The sequence below is a fragment of the Athene noctua genome, chromosome 4 (genome assembly GCF_965140245.1).
Source record: "Athene noctua chromosome 4, bAthNoc1.hap1.1, whole genome shotgun sequence".
Lineage (NCBI taxonomy): Eukaryota > Metazoa > Chordata > Aves > Strigiformes > Strigidae > Athene > Athene noctua.
The window spans coordinates 58,527,839-58,546,452 of NC_134040.1; the positions used below are offsets into that span (position 1 = coordinate 58,527,839).

Here is an 18,614-nt window from a genome sequence, read left to right on the forward strand (position 1 = left end):
TGACCAGTTATATAAAACAGAAATTCATATAATAAAATTCCAACCAACAGCAATTGGCTGGACCTAAGCAATACATTTTTGTGAATATTTGTGTGGCTTTGATAGACCCTTAATTAACCATGTAATCCCACACAGTAATTATATTTCATGAGACTGGCTAGTCAAATAAGGATAGTATTTACCAACCTGTACTTTATCTGTAGAGAACTATCATGGGCATGAATCTTAATTTTTAAAATAAATGTGCTTTAGGGAAGCTAATTGTGACATTGTTTTCAGCAATACGTCGGTGTGTGTTAGGAATGTGTAGGATTACTGATCTCCTGTGCCTGACTTGTGATTAGTGGCTGTTTCATTAAATTCATGTCAGATGCACCTTAGAGATGCACTTTTTAAAAATTATTATCATGTAGTATGGTATGAGTTTAAGTCATGAGTTCAGTTATCTCTCTAACTTGTATGTATGTGAATAAAAATAACTTAATCTTGAAACTGAGAAAATGAGGTATGTGAGTAGCTCCAAAGCAGTCTGGCCTTGGTGACACAAAACTCAGCATGGGTCTGTTTACCCACTTAACTGTTCAGCTGAGTGCTGCCAGGTCATCTGTGATATAATAGAGATGTAGTGTAAGAAGGGAGAGGCTGGCACTCTTAAGATGCCAGAAATCTCCTGAGAGGTTTAGTGTGCTGTGTCCTTGTCTTTACAGCTTGAAGCAAAAGTTGCAAAATTCTGAAGTAGACTCAAGAGGTCTTAATTTTTATTGCAACTTGTCTTGAAGAATTAGGCATCCTTTCAAGTATAACTTCAGTAGGACTGTGGCTTGTTTTCCTTGTGTTCTTACCGTGAGAGCCTTGTTTATTAGTCCTCCTGAGGCAGAATCAGCTTTTACAATTTTTAGTCCAATTAGATTTATTTTACGGAGTGATTGTTCTTAACTTGCTGGCTTAACCTGAGAGGAGCTAACCTGAGTGCAGATAATCAAGTTTTAAGTAAGATAGGAAGGAGTCTGTAAACATCTGAATGCTTATACACCCACTTCTGTTCTTAAAGGTGTCTATCCATGCAATTATTCCAGCAGAGCCACTTTTGTGCTTCTTAGCAGTGAAACTGGAATTTAATTTTGCTACTTCAGGGATGAAGACAGAGTAATAGAGAGTTATTTACACAGTAGTCTGTGGAGCATTGAGATGCCAGCATGTTCTGATCTGGAACCAGGGTTCACATTCACTGTCTTTTTTTCCTCCCCTCAACTAGCTATCCGGGCCCTAATTACTCTCTTCTTGGGAGCATGGAGGAAAAGGAATTGCCATCTGTTACAAAATTACGATGTTGCCTCTTCATTTTCCTTCTAACAAAGAGTATGACAATGTGGATAAAATTGAGAGGGGCAGAACAGAAAGAAATCTGTCAGTGTCTGTGTTCTGCTGTCTGTTTCTTTTCTAATTAAAAGCACATGTTATTTAGACAACGTAATGAAATTGCAACCATCAGCTTAATGTGCCATGCTGAAGATGTAATATAAGTATTTGTCCTTATCTATTCCAAAAAATACAAATTAAGATGTTACTGATCATGGAAGTGGTAACCTTAAAGCCCCATGACCTTAAAAACCTCAGCTTCCAGATTACAGAATTTAACTTTGTAGAAAAAAAAACACACAGAATTTAATTTAAAGATTATCAACTTTTTGTATCACTAAAACAGTTTGTGTCTTAAAAATCCCTGGAACAGTCTTGTTCTGATTTGCTTCCATCAATATCTTGTGGCTCATACTCATACTGAAAATCTTTTTCATGTCAAACATAAATCACAATCTGAGTATGAGCCAATTAAACCATTGTTGAAAAATCAAATTGAGAAGTACTAAGGAAGAGAAATTAAGCCTTTCTTCCTCTGTATTGAATATATTGGTGACAAGGAGGGTGGTAGTGTATTATCTTGCTGGTTTACTATAGGTTTGAAAAAAAAAAAAAATATTTTTTCTTCCTTTTCTACAGCTCTATTGTGAGCTAGCAGCACGTGGTGGCATTTTTGACAATGATCTTGAATATGCTTGTCATTTCAGAATACCTGACGGTGTTTTCCCAGATGATTGCATTCCATGATCCAGAGCTGAGTAACCACCTTAATGAAATCGGTTTTATTCCAGATGTAAGTGCTAAGGGTTCTTCTAAGTGTTGTTCAAAGGAAGTAAAAAGTGGAGGGCAACTATGATGAGATGCCTTTCCAGACTCCTTCAGTAGCAGTTTGACATGAAGTGGGACTTTCACATTAATGCACCGTTCTGAATATGTTGATAAAATGGTGAAGTTTTGATTGTTGTTTTACATACTTCAGTCCTTGCCATTCTGTAGGCATGATAAAAACAGTAAAAATACTACTAGTCAGTTATTGTAACTTAAAGTATGTATATAATTTTTATTTTTGAAGTGTGGATTAATATATAAAAATTGATGTGTCTATAAATGACTAATAGCAAAATTTCTGCAAACTACCTAAATGCTGTTGGTTAACACAAAAAGCACATCAATTTGCAAGTAATAGTTAATCTGTAGATATGTCAGACCTTGGCAGATGCTTAGCAGTCATTTGTTGGAGTCTGCCAGAAACATTGGATAAGTGCATAATTTGTGTCATAAGTTTTATGCCTTCATTGGAAGAAGTCTGCAAGATGAAGGAAGATGAAAACTGACATCACAACCAAAATGTAGTAGAGAGGAAGGGCTATGGTGGAAAAAGCAAAACAAGGCCTTCTTTTAGAGCCATACTTTAGCTATCACTGTAAATAGTGAAGTTTTTGTCCTTTGTTTAGAGAGGCATGTGTAGTCCAGAAAGCCCAGATAATACTCTATGAAAATGTTGGTCTGCATACTATAGCATTATTGAACTTTATGGCTGATGTTTCTGAAAAGTAGACTTAGGCAAGGCTATGGAGAGAACACTGTTAATTCATACAGTCTATATCATGACATATTTGACATTTAGAAATTTGGTAATTACAAGTTGGTTGTAAGAACAGATGATGATGAGAGGTCAGAATGGAACAAGGAAACAAGTCAAGAGATGTTGATGTAGAATTATAAATTTCATAAATAAGTAACTTATGTGCATTTCTCCTGTAAGCAATATATGCATCTCCTAATAAGTATGCAGCTTTTCTGGTAAAAATAAGCTTGTAAATTGAAGCAACAAGGGCAAGCTTCTGTAAGTCATTTGTTGTACACAATTGCTAGGGTGAATTTGTGTGTCTTTGGGATGGCAGATACTCATTATCACTGTTTACAAAAATTTTAATGGAAAAGCAGAGAGATGCTTTCGTTTTTAGAAGTGTTTTTAATGTAATAACGTTGTTTATGAATGATATAAATTTAAGAGATACTGTGGCATCAAAATTAACCAAAGAGAAAGCTGGTGCGTTACATTATAAACAAAGATGTTTGAGAAGGCTCCGTTGTATTGCTGATGACCCACCCACATCTAAAGAGAGTGGGTAGGAGGAAAATGAAGGGAAGGTGGAGAGAAGGGAGAACATTCATCTGCAGAAACCCTGAATATTTGGGGGGGATGAAGGGCACAGATAACAGCAACATTTAAGTTCCTGAGGAAGAATCAATTTTGCTACATTGCTGTAAATGCACTTGATATTTATTTGTTAAAGGCTGTGGGTGTCCAAAGCAATTAATATGTGTATTTTGTCCAGGGTACTAGTTCTTACTGAAGAGGGAGAGCTGTAATTTCCCTGACCAGGTCCCCTTTTCTGCTGCTAACCTATGTGAGAGCTCTGTAGTGATCCATCTTGGGTGTTAGTTGATCTTTCAGCAGCTCCTAGTGTCTGCTTATGCAGTTGTAATTCTCCACTGGAAACCTTCAAGGTGCAAGTCAGATGGAATAGTTTAAAATCACTTGTTTTGTAATATTTTCAGGTTTGTGTTTTGCTAGTCAATGGTCAGCACATAGTCAAATGTGAACCTTGTCTCTAAGAGTTACAGTCTAGAGATGCTTAGGTAATTTAGCAAATAATTACAAAACAGACGTTTATTTTTTAAAAAAAGCTTTTGCATTGAATATAAATGCTAGTTCTAAAATTAACACTAACCTCTGAAGAGAGCTTGTCCTTTCTAAATAGTCTGTCTTTTTTTTTATAAGTAAAAGTTGTTCTGCCTTTTAGATTAGTGAGAGAGGTGGTTTTTGTACCTGTAACAAGACAGCACAGGATCCATCAAGGTGAAGGATATGCACTGTAGTAATGAGATCTGAACCAGAGTTTCGTGCTTGAGTACTAATCCTATCAAAGTAAACCCTGCTTAATCTTTAATCATTGAAACGCAGGCTCCGCTGCAGGAAAGATTGTGTTTCCTGGCACTCTTCTCATTTGCTTCGGGTCACGTAGCTCTCAGAATATTGAACACTGCTGACGCTTGAATAGTTGTGAATATTGTTAGCTGATGTGGTGCCTGGATTAAGTACATAGCTGTGGCTGTGTGATTTACATGTAAATAGAGGGATATATACAGTGAATCTTACAGTCCTTCTTTGCTCACTGTCCCAAAGTTTATAATCTCCCTCACCCTATATAATGCTTCATAACACGTTCTATATTTTATGAATAATTCTGACATCAACAGCAGACTATTTTGAACTGAAGAAAAACAAGGAAGTGTTCTACAGTACTGAAAGGGTATCTATAGTCGTAAATTATTCTAAAGAGCTTTCAGGTGTAAATTATGGAAGCTAGCTGCAGTTGTTAGCTGGCCATTAACAGAGAGGACAAAGTCTGTCTGCACTTACTTAATATCATTGTGCTGGAGCTACTGTCATAGGCAGATACCTTAGCTTGGTTTTGGTGATATGCAGGAGGTGTTAGTAATAGAGCTTCATCTAACTGAGAATTAAAAATTCTGCAATTGACGTACTTTATCTCTGTTCTGTTACACGATTACCTAGTGGTGAATCTGGGGGAGAGGTTTCTTGCTGGTATTTTTATCTTGTGAGGAAAGTGATCATTCCTCAAATTTTGTTTGTGTAGGTGCATGTAGATGGGTAGAATGTAATACCAAAAATTGGACTCAATCTGCATTCTCTTAGCATCCCCAGTTATCAGAATATTTTTTCACCGTTCTGTGACATTTGAATACATGATTAATTGTCTAGGCACCATATAGGCTTGAAGCTAAGTACATTTGTATTTTGAAGACAAAATATGAAGGTGCAAGATCAGGGTTTTATAGAATAGACTATTTCAGTTGGAAGGCACCTCCAGCAATCATCTAGTCCAACTGCGTGACCACTTTGGGGCTGACCAAGTTAAAGCATGTTGTTAAGGGGATTGTCCAAATGCTTCTTAAACACTGATGGGCCTGGAGCATCAACCATATCTCCAAGAAGCCTGTTCCAGTATTTGACCACCCTTTGGTAAACAAATGCTTCCTAATGTCCCGTCTAAACCTCCCTTGATGCAGCTTTGAGCCATTCCCATGTATCCTATCAGTAGACGCCAGGGGCAATAGATCAGCACCTCTTTCTCCACTTACCCTTCTCATGAAGCTGTAGAGAACAAAACAAAAATTTTCTTGACAAATGAAAATAAAACCAAAAAGCAGCAGTTGGGAGGCAACCTTGTTAGGAGAACTCAGCAAAATAAAATTCTGGTCTATTGTGGGACAATGTTGTTTCACACATACATCAAACAAGCCAAAAAGAAAGAAGGAAAAAGGTAAAAATAAACAGCAGCTTCGGGGGGGAAGAAGAAACCGTTAACTGTTTTATCTTTAGCCTTGCCTTCTCATACAAACCATGATTTGTGGTACAGCTGCAGTACATACACACAAAAAAAGTTACTGGAATGCCTGGAGTAAGATTGTAAATTCTTTTTTTTTTTCATTTTTTGTCTTTTTTTTTCTTTTTACAAGGTTTTGTTTTATTCTCCTTTGAGATAATGGTTTGGGCCTGGTCACACTACAAGTCAGAGATAAGTAACAAGATACACATTTCAAAGCCCCCTTTTTGGTCAATCCAAGATCTCTCTAAATGGTGGACCTCCTAGCTATGTGCAAAAATATAAAATGTAAATAAAAAATACAGATTCTCCCTTACAGTACACTTAAGAAAGAAAGCAGGGCCTTGAAGTTTTGGTTCTCAGGCGGGAGGGGGAAAGGGCGGGTTCTCTCCTTGCTGAGGGGTGGGTTGGTTTGTATGTTTGTTCGGCAGCAGCACTACACCTGAGTGCTGGGGCTCTCTACTTGGTGAGGATGACAGTGGATGAGGGAGAAGGAAGGAGTGGGGGTGTCCCAAGGGTGAAAGGGATTCCTTTTAGCTGAGGATCATCTTTTTAGCTGAGGATCTTTATTTCATTCTTTGTTTGATCACCTTTCTGTGTAGTTATGTCAAATGGCCTTTTAGTTTAGTAGGATTAGAAAGAAAGATTGAATTACTTAACAGATCTTCAATATGGGGGTTATTACTGGACAATAAGTAAAGAAATATACGATAACTTTTCTCAGTCCTCTCTGCTGTCATTTGAGCCAATATCTAAAAGTTTTGAATGTTTAATGGGAGATTCACTCTTCTCAAAATATGCCCATCTAACTATGGGCAAGTAAACATCTTCACCCTGTTGAAAAACAATGAAGTGAGTCTCCAAGTTCAGGTACTGAGCAGAATTTGTCACAGCAGAGCAGGAAGGGAAGCTTTAGCTAGGGTAATGGAAAGATGGAGAGTGACACCAAATCTTAAGGACAAGAGATTTTAGTTGTAACTAAAAAACCTGTGCATTTGTTGAGATTATTTGAATGGGAACTGATGTTAGGGTACTGCTGTGTTCATGTATAAGAAATATCCAAGTGCTTGCTTAAAAGCACAGAAGATCTTGTATTTTACTACAAAGCAAAATTATAATTATGGTGTTGTTTAAAGTTAACTAAAAAATGAAGTATTGGTTTTACAGGTTCTTATTTTAATGTAACTTATTCTCAGACTGTTCCAGCAGTTCATATGCTACTTTGATTAAACATTAGGTATGCTTCCCGGCTACGGAGAGTTAAATGTTAATAAAAACCATAACCCCATTATGTTTCAGGGTTTAATGGTGAAGGGTTGAAAACCTCTTTATCAGCATCTTGTTAGTAGAGAAGCATGGCACAATGCTGTTCCAGCCAGTGATTGCTAGAGGGCAGTATTTACTAATAATATGTTATAAATGCAATCTGAAAGAATTTGGTAGCCTATTTATTTGAGGACTTCAAGTCAGTGTAGTAGTTCTTGACTGTTTTTTTCAGTTTGACTTGTATGGTGGAATAATACCACCAGTGTTGTGGCTTTTCTTTGTCTGCTTATTAATAGTAATTATAACCTCTTCAGGTTTACCAGGACCTTCTTGTCTTAGCACATTATGAAAATCAGAGGGAAAAATCCATTCAGTAAAACTTTGCCTGATACCTTCTACTTAAATAGTTTGACCTACTTTTCATGTCATTGTTGATAGGTTTGAGGATAGTCTACAGCAAAGCAGTGCTTTGCCTCATGGCAAACCTTATCATAACCTTATGATAATCTGCTTAATGCTTCAAATGTTGTGTATTTTCTTGTGTATTTCTGTGTAGGTAGATGCCTACAAGATAGAAGTGTTTGTGAAATTAGGAGAAAGTGTGTATCTGATTTGGTAAAATGTTTTAATCAAATATATGAAAAGGAGGAAATAATTGCTTTTAAATACCAAGGAAATAATGTGGTTCAAAATTATATCCACATAATTTGTACCTCCAAGCAAAGAAGAGCCTCAGGCTATTATTATTGTTTTCCTTCTGCATGGAAAGCAAGATATTGTGGACAAGGAAGCAGGTAAACAGGTATCAGCTGATCACAACCACTGTAGGGAATATTTTGGGGAACAGGCTATGTTATTCAGTAGGGACCCTGAAGATATGACAAAGATATACTCTAGGAAATAGTATGAATGTATTATAAGATGCAATGGTGATAGAAATTGATCTGTTTTGGTTTTTGAAACCTTAAAATCAAATGGGGGTTTGGAGGCCAAGCTTTATAAAAGCCTCCTGAATACTGAAAGCGGTGAACAGTCTGGTCATCGCAGTTTTTTTAGTTTTATGGACAGTATGGTTCAGATACTATCTGATGCTCAGATGAACATGTAGGAATAAAATTTAGAGACAGCTGTGCTAAAGAGCTTTTCAGCAAATGTGTGCATCGTTTAATCACTGCCATTACCCAGTTAAGAGTTTATGGAATAAGTAGTAATTTATTAACATAATATCAATTATGCTTTGTGCTTCTCATTTGCTTACTTCCAGGGAAAGCTTAATACGAGGACTAATTTGCACTTTTTATGAGCTAAAAAGTAATATATTAAGCTTTATGTCTAGCTGTAAATCTTCAGAAGTGGAAAACAGAGCACATGAGCTATGCAACTAAGTAAAATTTAACAATGAAATGTCTTGCTCTTGCATTCTTAATTTGTGGGGACTTTCTATGCAGTTCAGTGTTTCAAGAAAATAGATTCTGTTGCCTTCAACATGCAAAATACTTCACTGAACATTAATAAACTCTTAAGGTGTCCTAAATGCTCACCTCTTCTAATGCATACTGAATCTTCTCTGTATGATGTCACGTGTATGAAAGTTTGCAGAAACTATTCTTCAAATTCTTCAGATGACACCTTTCTTTAAAGGTCACAGTAGAACAACATAAATGGTGTTGGCAACTGACACTATATGCTTTTGAGAATGAAACCGTTCTTAGTGCCTTTCACTGACAAGTATACATTTTAATACACACCAACATAGGAGAAAAAGATAGATACGTTTTTTTTTTTTCTGTTGGAAATTGTGATTTGCACTAAGTATATATAAAAATCCAGGGTTATTTCATAGTCAAAGAGATATATCAAATCAAGTTGTTTTATGCTTGTTGGGCATCCTTTGCTAATTTTCACTTAGTGGTGTATATATATGTAGGGTGAGAACTGTGGCAGTTTAGTAGAGCAGGTGTTTGAGTTGACTTTGGGAGGGGAGTTTCTGCAAACATAAGCCTAGTGAGGGTGATTTTTGTTACTGTTTTCAATACAATATCACAAACTAGTAATTTGAAGGAGGAAGAAGAAGCTTCTCTGAGAGGCTAGAAGTTGTATGGTAGTGGTTCTGCCACTGTAGTTTATTTCTCATTTTAAAGACATTTGTGACAAGCTAGGCAAATTTCTAATATAGTAGACAATTATCATAAACACCTTCAGCTCTTAAAACATTTTTTTGTTCTCTCCCCCCCATCACCACCTTCTGCAGCTGTATGCTATTCCTTGGTTTCTTACAATGTTCACACGTGAGTACGCGTTCTTTTTCTCTGATTAAATGTTCTTATATTTCTTAAGCACAGTTTTTAGCTAAAGCCTTCCTAATTGGTGTGATGTGTCTGTCATTTAGTACTTTGCTTGTAATTTGCAAGAATGTGTGTTGTGGTTTTGAGTCTGGACGGTGCCTGTCACATACTTTCTGCCCTGATTTGACAATAATCAGTGTCATCTTGTTTTTCTAAAAAAGTATTATGTTAAGTTTGAACTGGATTATTTTACACATACACATTTAGGGAGTGTGCAAAGGAAGCTGTTATTTACTGGAGAAGAAAGATAAAATAATAGTTAAAAAACCAAAAACAAACCTCACCACCTTCCCCTGCTCTCACCCAAATAATATAAGAAACAGAGTAACTGGTTTTGAAGACTAACAAAACAAACTTCTTTTTTATTGCACTTTGACACATTGTTATTCTACTAGCACTGTTTTACTATGGTATTTGTGCATGTATGTTAGGGAACCAAGAGAGCTTTATAATTTGGTGAGCTTTTAATGAAAGAGGACAAGGTTGTTAAAGCAAATCTAGAAAGTAATTCAAAGATCTCTGATTTCTATTTTTTTTTTAATTTCATGTCAACATTGGCAGACTTTGAATTTTTTAAAAAAGTGGCAGGATGAAAAGAGCTGATGGATTATTTCTCTGATGAAATAACAAAGAGTTTAATCTGAGATTCTTAATTGCAGTTTCTAAAGATCTTGACTGTAAAGCACTGGTTCTTGCAGTTTAACCATTCTTCTAAAACTTTCATGAGAATCATCACCTTTGGAAGACCAAGGGGATGGTTTCCTTGGCAGTGAATTGCAATAAAAAGTTATAATTATTTAGTTGAAGGATAGCTTATTTCAGGAGAGTAACCTTCAGCTTTGTATAGAAAATGGCGCTTTTTGTAATAGGCTTTTCTCCTTGTCTTTCCTTTATTTTGCCAATTTTTGCTCTATTCTGTTCATTTTCTTGTTTAATTAAGTAGTTAAGCTTACTAAATTATTAATGTCTTCATATTATTGGAAATGCATGTCCTAATGCACAATTGCACCATACTTAAAGAAAAATAAATTGCCTAATTTTGTGTGTGTGAAACCTGAAAACCTGTACCATTCTAAGTATTTACTAATGAAAGAAGACACTGATGATATCCAGAATAATCAATCTGCATATGAAGACAAACCTGTTTCTAAACAGGTTGAATCATTTTGGCTCCCAAATAAAGAATAACCCTAAGACTGGAGAGGAAGAAGTGTGTGCATGTTGTATATGTTTTTATCAACTAGTATGCTTAAAGCTTTTTTTTTAATTGTGTTTGTTCATCATGCAGATGTCTTTCCTTTGCACAAAATTTTTCACTTGTGGGATACATTACTGCTTGGAAATTCCTCCTTCCCATTCTGTATTGGAGTTGCAATACTTCAACAACTGAGGGATCGTCTTCTGGCTAATGGATTCAATGAATGCATTCTCCTTTTTTCAGACTTGCCAGGTACAGAGCAATTTCTTCCCTCGTTCTTTGTCTTCTCCAGTGTGTTGATGAAGACGGTATGTGCTTGCATGTGAATATATACAACAAATCTTACATGTGTTCTGAAATCATGGTATATTTAAGCAAACTCACTGTCAGAGTGTCTTAACTACAGCTTGGTGAAGTTAGTAGAAGTCTTCTTGCTGTCATCGGGTGAGCTTGTTGTTATTTCCAAGTGAAGGCTGGAGTACTTTACTGTGAAATTTGAAACGATTTTAAGTAATTCATAAGTGACTATATTTAGACATGCCATGTATAGAAACAATCCAGTTGATAGTGATTTCTCAGTGAAAAAAAGTGCTGTTCTAAACAGTGCTTTTCTACATTGATGCTGATACTAGCCTGATTTCAAAAATAATTAAACTTTTGCTGTGGAAGCAATTAATGTAAAAGAATTAGGGAAAGCAATATAGAAGCCATTGACATTGGTCTGTGTTAAATTAATTTCCATTTGAAATGTAAAGCTTTCAAAAGAACCCTCAAAATCGGATCAGAGGCTGCATGACTCTTGTACAGAAGTTTTGTTTTCTTGTTCAGTGGGAGGTGGTTGACCTATCCATACAAGTTAAGTGTTGTATCTTTGGTTTTTTTAAATTGCAGTTAACCACAAAGTTTGGGTCTTTTTCTGAGCAAGCTTCTAGTGAGACAGTAGAATGCATTTCAACTAAGAAAGCCCTGTTAACTGAAAGATTTGTTTCCATTTGTGATGGCCTGATATTTATGTAACACATGAATTGGAAGGCTACTGTACCCAGAACATACTCCTATTCTTGTATTAATTATCTCTCTCTGACCCAGGATCTTACTAACATGATATAGGTCTTGGTTAAGAGGTGACACTGTTTTAATTTGTGGCCTTTCTTAAGGTAACTGTAAATTTGGCTAATTCCTTGGTGAATTATAGATTTAGTGGGCTCTGAACACCATGTGTGCAATTCAGTAATTCATAATTGATTTAAATAGAAGTCATTCTTTTTCAGAACTGAATGAGAGAATCAAGTTTGGAAAACCATTTAACCTTAACAGCTCTTATGTGTGGCAATCTCCATACCTGCAGAGTTTACAGAGATTAGCAGTAGTCTAGGATATGGCAGCAAGCAGACTGAGGCTAAGTTCACAGCTGAATAGATCAGTTTCTCAGAAGTTCAGTGAGTTCAAACAGATGAAACTCTCTGATTTCTCTAAATATTATTGTCACAAATTCTGTCTCTCACTGTATACCCTTGAACATGTGTCTGGATTTCAAAATTTTGGTTTTCTGCTACCTTTCAGTTTAGTATGTACTATGTAATTACTACTGTATTTTTCAATTTATAAGAAATTTATTTATGCCATTCCTTACAGTGTGTTTTTTTCATTTTCAGTCTATATGCTTAGTCATTTCAAATGCCCTTATTAAATTTAACTGGATATCTTTAGATGGTCTGAAAGGCGAGTGCTAAACTAAAATATTGTCTCTCACCCCCTTCCCTCCTCTTCCGTCTATTAGTTGTATATCTTAGATTCATTAATATTAAACTTATTTTCTTGCCTAATGTAATTTCTCCCTATTTTTTTCCTTGAGTGGTTCTAAATTATGTATTCCAATTTACCTTGAACCATCTGATTTAATGGCAATTTAAGTACTTTATGCTGAGGTCATGTATAAGGACACCTTAGTTCTCATAATACTTATCTGTTTATGTAATAAAATGAAATCACTAAAATCTGTAGTATTATAATGTACATGCTCTCTGCTGATAATAGTTTGACAACTTTGCTGATACTCTGCTAGGAAATGTTTTAGTAGAATGGTGTTTCTGGTAAGATTTTTTTTTTTTTTTTTTTTGGATGGTGCTATCTGCAATATTTTGGATGTCAACAGTGACACAATTTGAATATTGTGAGATTAATCCAAAGTATATCATAAACTGACTACTAAAGGAAAAAAGAGTGAGTGTGAAAGACAATCCTAGTGTGATTGAAAAGGTATTGGTGTAGCTTGGACTTCTATAATCAGTAACTTCTTCGAACATATAATTATCATATCCTTGTGCTTTCTCTTTCTGACCTGAGTTTTATTTCTGATTAAGTAGTATTGACTGTTTCTAATTTATTGCCTCTGTATTCCAAACAGGACTTCTGTTATTTCAGTTAAAATAAATTGTGTGCCATGCCTGAAAATTTTCTGAAAGTAATTTACAAAAAACCTTCACCTGAAACTGGGTCACCCTGAGGAAGAGATTATGTTGTTCCAAACATCTCCAATAATTTCAATCTAAAATCAATTGTTGTTCAACAGCCCAAAACTCCTGTGGTTTTTAAGCTTTCTGTGCCCTGAAATGGCTTATCTCAGGCTGCCAGTGAAAGCGACTTGCTTTCCAGACTGATAAAGCTGTTTTACTGCAATCTTGCAACTTTGTGGATGCTTTTCTAAGTTTTCTTGTTTTTACAGCAGATATTTCTAAAAAATGCATATTTAAAGTTAAAAAAAACCAACTGTATTTTCAGTTCACTGTATATAACAGTTTCAATTACTGTTTAAAAAATTTAATGATGTGAGGAAAAAGAAGGGTCACAGTGCCATTGTTGATTACTTCATTCTGAAAATCCTTTTCAATACTTGTCTCAAAGCTTTGTCCATATTTTATCTATAAACCAAATACAGTTAGGCATTGCTTGCTATTTTCAGGAGCTCTGTTAAAAATTTTAATTTGATTTTATATAGTTTTTAAGATATTCTAGCCCATTAGGAAATCTATTTGAAATATTTGACAAAATAATTGGTTAATTAAGAATACTGGAAATTCCCTCTGCTGTAGCAACAAATGTCCTATTTGATTCCTGGTGGGTCTGTATAAAAAGGGCATATAAACAACCGCTAAAACTTCAATAGAATTAGATTGTTTAGGAAATTAGTACCCCTAGGTGCCTTTTTATTCTTTTATTTGTTTGGGGTTTTTTTTCCTTGTGTTTAAGGAGCTCTGTTAAGTATAAACTTTATTCAAGCAATATACATACCAGAGAAGATCTAGGAGGTACTGAAATAAACAAAACCAACCCTGGAGTCATTACTAATTCTTTATATGTAGTTTTGAGATTTACTAAAGTTCATCTCTGGGTGATGCTGAGAGAGCAAATACAGTATACGTTACCTTTGCTTTTTCTTGATCTTAGTCTGACACATAGCAGGAGCATGTGGCAGGAAAATGAGGGTGATAAGGGTGGTGCTACTATGATAATGTGATTCCTGAGGTACCAAGAACAGGGGCAGGACTCTGCTTTCAGACGAGTACTGACTTGTACTAAGCCAGTCTGGATATGTCTGCATCTTATGTATCATCAAATTTACAACTCAGAAGGTTGTTTCATGCATTGAGGGCCAGCTGTATGAGTAACTTTACTTTAAAACATGCAGTTTTGCTTATAGCTTAGTCTTTAACATCTTGCCGTAAGTTCATGTGATTCATGTGATAATGTACATATGCAATTCAAAAATTACTACTGTAGCTTGATTTGATTATCACGTTCATTACGCATTGCACAAGTAGTGCAGTCACCAGCACCTTTTGTTGGGAAACAAACCCAGGAAGGAAGCATCCAGATATGTACAGCAATTTGCAAACAGTTGAAGGATCCTGTAGACCAATTCACTCCCACCCAGAAATGGGTGCAGTGTAGGACCTGGTGAACAGATCTTCCACCAGAGATCCATACCAATGTCATCACTGACATACAGAGATTAATTGTGGTGTTGAGAAGAGACAGGACAACTAAATGAAAGATGGGAACAGATACTATTAGAGAACAGGTAAACACTTAACCTAGATGTGAAATAAAGCATACTTTCAAGTAAGCCTTGTAGGTTAGTTCACACAATAAAATAATCTTCTCTATTTTTGGAGCAAGAGGAGGACTTGTTCTTTTAATGCTATGCACCTTGGGAAGGTGTATTTTTGTTGACACAAGGCTAGTCAGTGCTTCCAAAGGAAGAACCTTGACCTCAGATAGGATGTCTGGAAAGACTGGCTGTGGAAAAGCAATCCAGTTGAATAAAGGAGCTACAGTAAAACTGTTGAATTGGAATATGTGGAGGGTTCTGATTTGTGAGACATTGGCATGTAGGTTTAAGATGCAACATGTAGTCAAAGATCCAGCTGCTATTAAAGCACAAGAATGATTCTCCAAGGAACAGATTTTCTCTGATGTGGGAGAAACAATTATATCTGTTGCCATTGTAGCAACATGCCAAAATGCTGAATCCCATGATGGTGAAAGCCATATAAATGATTAGCAGGATTACATGCATCTCCGAAATGGGCTGAAGATTAAAAAATATTTTAAAATTCTACACTAAGATTGTATGGTACAGTTGTGAGTGGTCTGTTTCTGCTGACAGCAGCAGAATTAGACATACATCAGAGAACTCTACTTTAGATATATATTTGACCCTAGGTAGCTACCATTTTACTTTCTGTTCGTTTTCTTCCTCAAAATTCTCTGTCTGCCCACATCTGTGACTCATATACTTTTATTGTGCCAGACTTTCTGGTGGTTCAGCATTTAGTTAATTAAGATTTGGTGGAAGGAAGAAATGGCAGTTGGCTGCCAAGCCCACACTGAGTTTGTGGGTGTTTGGTGCCTGTTCCCATTTGTTTCACCACTTCTTGAATAAAAATGTAAACTGAGATCAAAACACCAAATTTAAGGTGACAGAAAGAGATACAGTGGGGTCTTCAGTGCTCTAGTGAACAGCAAAAAAACTGCTTTTGTTGAGGCTCTGAGGAATAGATGTCATAGTAGCTCTTTTAAAAGGAAACTTTTTTCATAACTCCAGCTATGAAATCTTGACGTGTGGCTTTGTTGTAGCTTACCCAAGTTCGGAACTGTTGTTCCCCATGGAAGATGACACTGCAAGGTGATTTATCATGCAGTTAGTGAAGCTGGACTGCTTTTCCAAATTATAGTATATCTGAAGAAAAACAGCAGTTTGGCTCTGTCACATGTTGCGCATGATAATGGTGTTATAACTATAACATAAAAAAATTGGATTGGAAATACCAAAAGACATCAGAAGCAAAAGGGAAATCACGTTTCTAGTTTTCTTTTTTTTAAAGATGGAGGTATGACTGCTATTTATAGAAACATCTTTTTCTGAACATGTTCTTCACCTTTGCTATGTTAGATAGCTTTTTTAGATGCCAGTGGCAGGTATATGTTTTTATGCAATTCCCAAATATTATTGTTGCCAAATACTGGCATTTATGAATGAAGCAGAAACTCTGCATTGCTGCTAGTAAGTGGGGTTTTGTTTGCTTTCTTCCCCCCCCCCCCCCCCCCCCTTTTTTTTTTTTTTTAAATGGCTCACAGCGAACTATGGGTTGGGAGCTGGCTTTGGTACAGAAGCAGAGCAATTTGTTAGGGCACACCTGCTCATCAGGGCTGTTCAGTAGTGTCAAACTCTGTAAGATTGATATCATTTTACCTGAAGCTGTGAATTCTTCAATTATTCACGTTTTCCACTTGTAGTGACATGAACAAAATGCAGTTCTATTTCTAGATTATATCTTCTTGAGACTAAAGAGAAATGCTGCAGTGGGTGACACACTAAGGAAAAAATGCCATAATCCTTTATTTATATTAGTGTTCTTGCTATCTGTAGCATTGGCAGAAGAAAATCAAATATATATTCTTTAGCAAAGGACTGGCTCAAGAGATGGTATTTCATAAAAAAGGTGAAAAGTGAGTTCATCAGTAGAACTTTCCTAGTGCATGTCTTAAAATCAGTCTGAGGCACAGCTTACACGTCCTGTTTCTTGATAGAACTTGTATGTACCCTTCATAGCAAAAGGGGACTTCAGAGAATACAATAAACCACCTGTTAGTCATGTAGGATTTTGTATATCTTTAACCTAGAATAAAATCAAGGTACATGAAGGTAGACTGTCAAACATACTAGCATTTTTAGGCATGGGATGACAAAGTTCAGGCCACTTTTATCTGAGTTTTGCCTCTAGATGTGGCAAATTTGGTTTTTTTTCTCTTTACAAAAGTGTTTCAAAAATGTTTCTCTCTGTTTCATTATAATGATGAGGAAAACTGGTTCAGGATTAGACTAGTGCTTAGAAAGCAAGAGTATGCACTCGATTTTTTTATTTATTTTTTTTTTTACCATTATGGAAAATGTTGCTGAAAGAGTGAGGTGCCTAATAGGGTATCTGTCTGTGTTTTTGTTATGCTGAATGTGTTTCTTTGCCTGTATAGGTATAAATAATCTTTCCAATAATCTTTAGTTCTCTAGTTGTTAATGGAGAAGGATTTTAATATAAGCTGCACCAATACTGCAGTGTTAAAATTCCTTGATTAAAATGTACACTAGCAGCACATCTCTGATTTTAGTTATGTTTTGGGGGTGCGCGTGTCCAGTGTTGTTAATAGAGATGCACATAACTACTTAAATAAAGAATTGGAATGGAAGTGTGGTCTGAAAGGTAGAAAAAACTTTCTGCCAAAATAAGGACTGAAGTGAATTCTCAGTGGTCTCATACTTTGGGATAGCTGTCAATTCCCTTTGGTCTACTTGCTCATATTTAAAGAACTTAAACTCTTGCCTTTATAAATCAGTGTGAGGCATTTGATTCTGTCTATCCAAACTTCTTTGTTATTAATATACTAAGAGCTGGAGTTTAGTAGAAGTCAACAGAAAGACCAAAACTAAACATGAAGAATTCGAGCAGGGTTTGTACCTAAAGCTAAGACTTTGTTGATATCGCAAGCTCAGAATAAATTTCAGGACTTGATTGTTAGCATTGAAGGGCAATTCAGGAAGCACAGGTATCCCAACTGGGAAAACATCATGTTGCATGTGAAGAATAGTTGTCTGTATTCTGACAATGGTGATAAATGGGCTAAGTACTCATCAGGGGTGTGTCCAGGTGAAACCTCTGTTACTGCAAATATTTAAAGTCTAGGCAAGCTTCTGTTAGGGGATAGACTAGTCACGTATCATTTGACTTCAGAGCCAGGCAGAGAGCTAGACAATCTCTTGCTGGTTCTTCAATCCTTATGCTTAAAAAAAACCAAAACAAAACCTTTTTTTCTTTCTGTTAATTAACCGACATGGTATAATTCTAAAGCAACAAATTCAGCAATCATGTAAACTGATAGAGTATAAACCACAAACTTGTCTGCTGGGAATGTAACCCTGAAATGACACAAACTTAAAAATGCCTTAAAGATGGTCTTTTTTCTTTTTTTCTTTTTATAAAAATATATTTAGGAATGTGCTTCTTAAATGCTCTTGTATAAATTCAAATGGGGGATGTTAGAAAGCTTTTTCACAGAACAGGGGAACTTTTTTTACTTCTGAGTAGGTTAATTATAGAGCAAACTTTAAATCATTTAGAAATGTATATATATTAGATACTCTAAAGCTACTAATTTTGCACTGTGAAATACATAGACTTGACTAATGGTAAACACTGACAGTTTTGCAAGTAAGTTATCTACTGTAGTGTCAAATGCTAAGAACATTTTTTTAGGAATTAAACCTGGTTTAAGCATTGATACACAAACAAGATGATTGTTATCCTTCCTGTTTACAGTTACTGTATTTGTGGGAGAATAGTAACATTTTAGTCTTGAATAATATGTTTCTTGCTCAGTGGTAGTTCGTGGGTGTTAAATGGCTCAGGATACTCTTTAGGCAGATCTAGATACCTTACCCATATTAACCTTTACCTAAAGTTTTTTTCATTA

The 18,614-nt window shown here is 35.7% G+C and overlaps 1 protein-coding gene across 11 annotated transcripts in view; it reads left to right on the forward strand.

Annotated features, from left to right (window-relative positions):
- The window catches only part of TBCK (TBC1 domain containing kinase), a 145,356-nt gene that overhangs the window by 51,303 nt on the left and 75,439 nt on the right, over positions 1–18,614 (forward strand). For all 11 annotated transcript variants that reach the window (XR_012633594.1, XR_012633596.1, XR_012633595.1 and 8 more), the window contains 3 exons: positions 2,067–2,152; positions 9,295–9,331; positions 10,677–10,838. Coding sequence is in view for 8 of the 11 variants with exons in the window: in XM_074905479.1 (XP_074761580.1) it covers positions 2,067–2,152; positions 9,295–9,331; positions 10,677–10,838 (285 nt within the window). In the remaining 3 variants the exon portion in view is untranslated. The remainder of the gene's footprint in view (positions 1–2,066; positions 2,153–9,294; positions 9,332–10,676; positions 10,839–18,614) is intronic.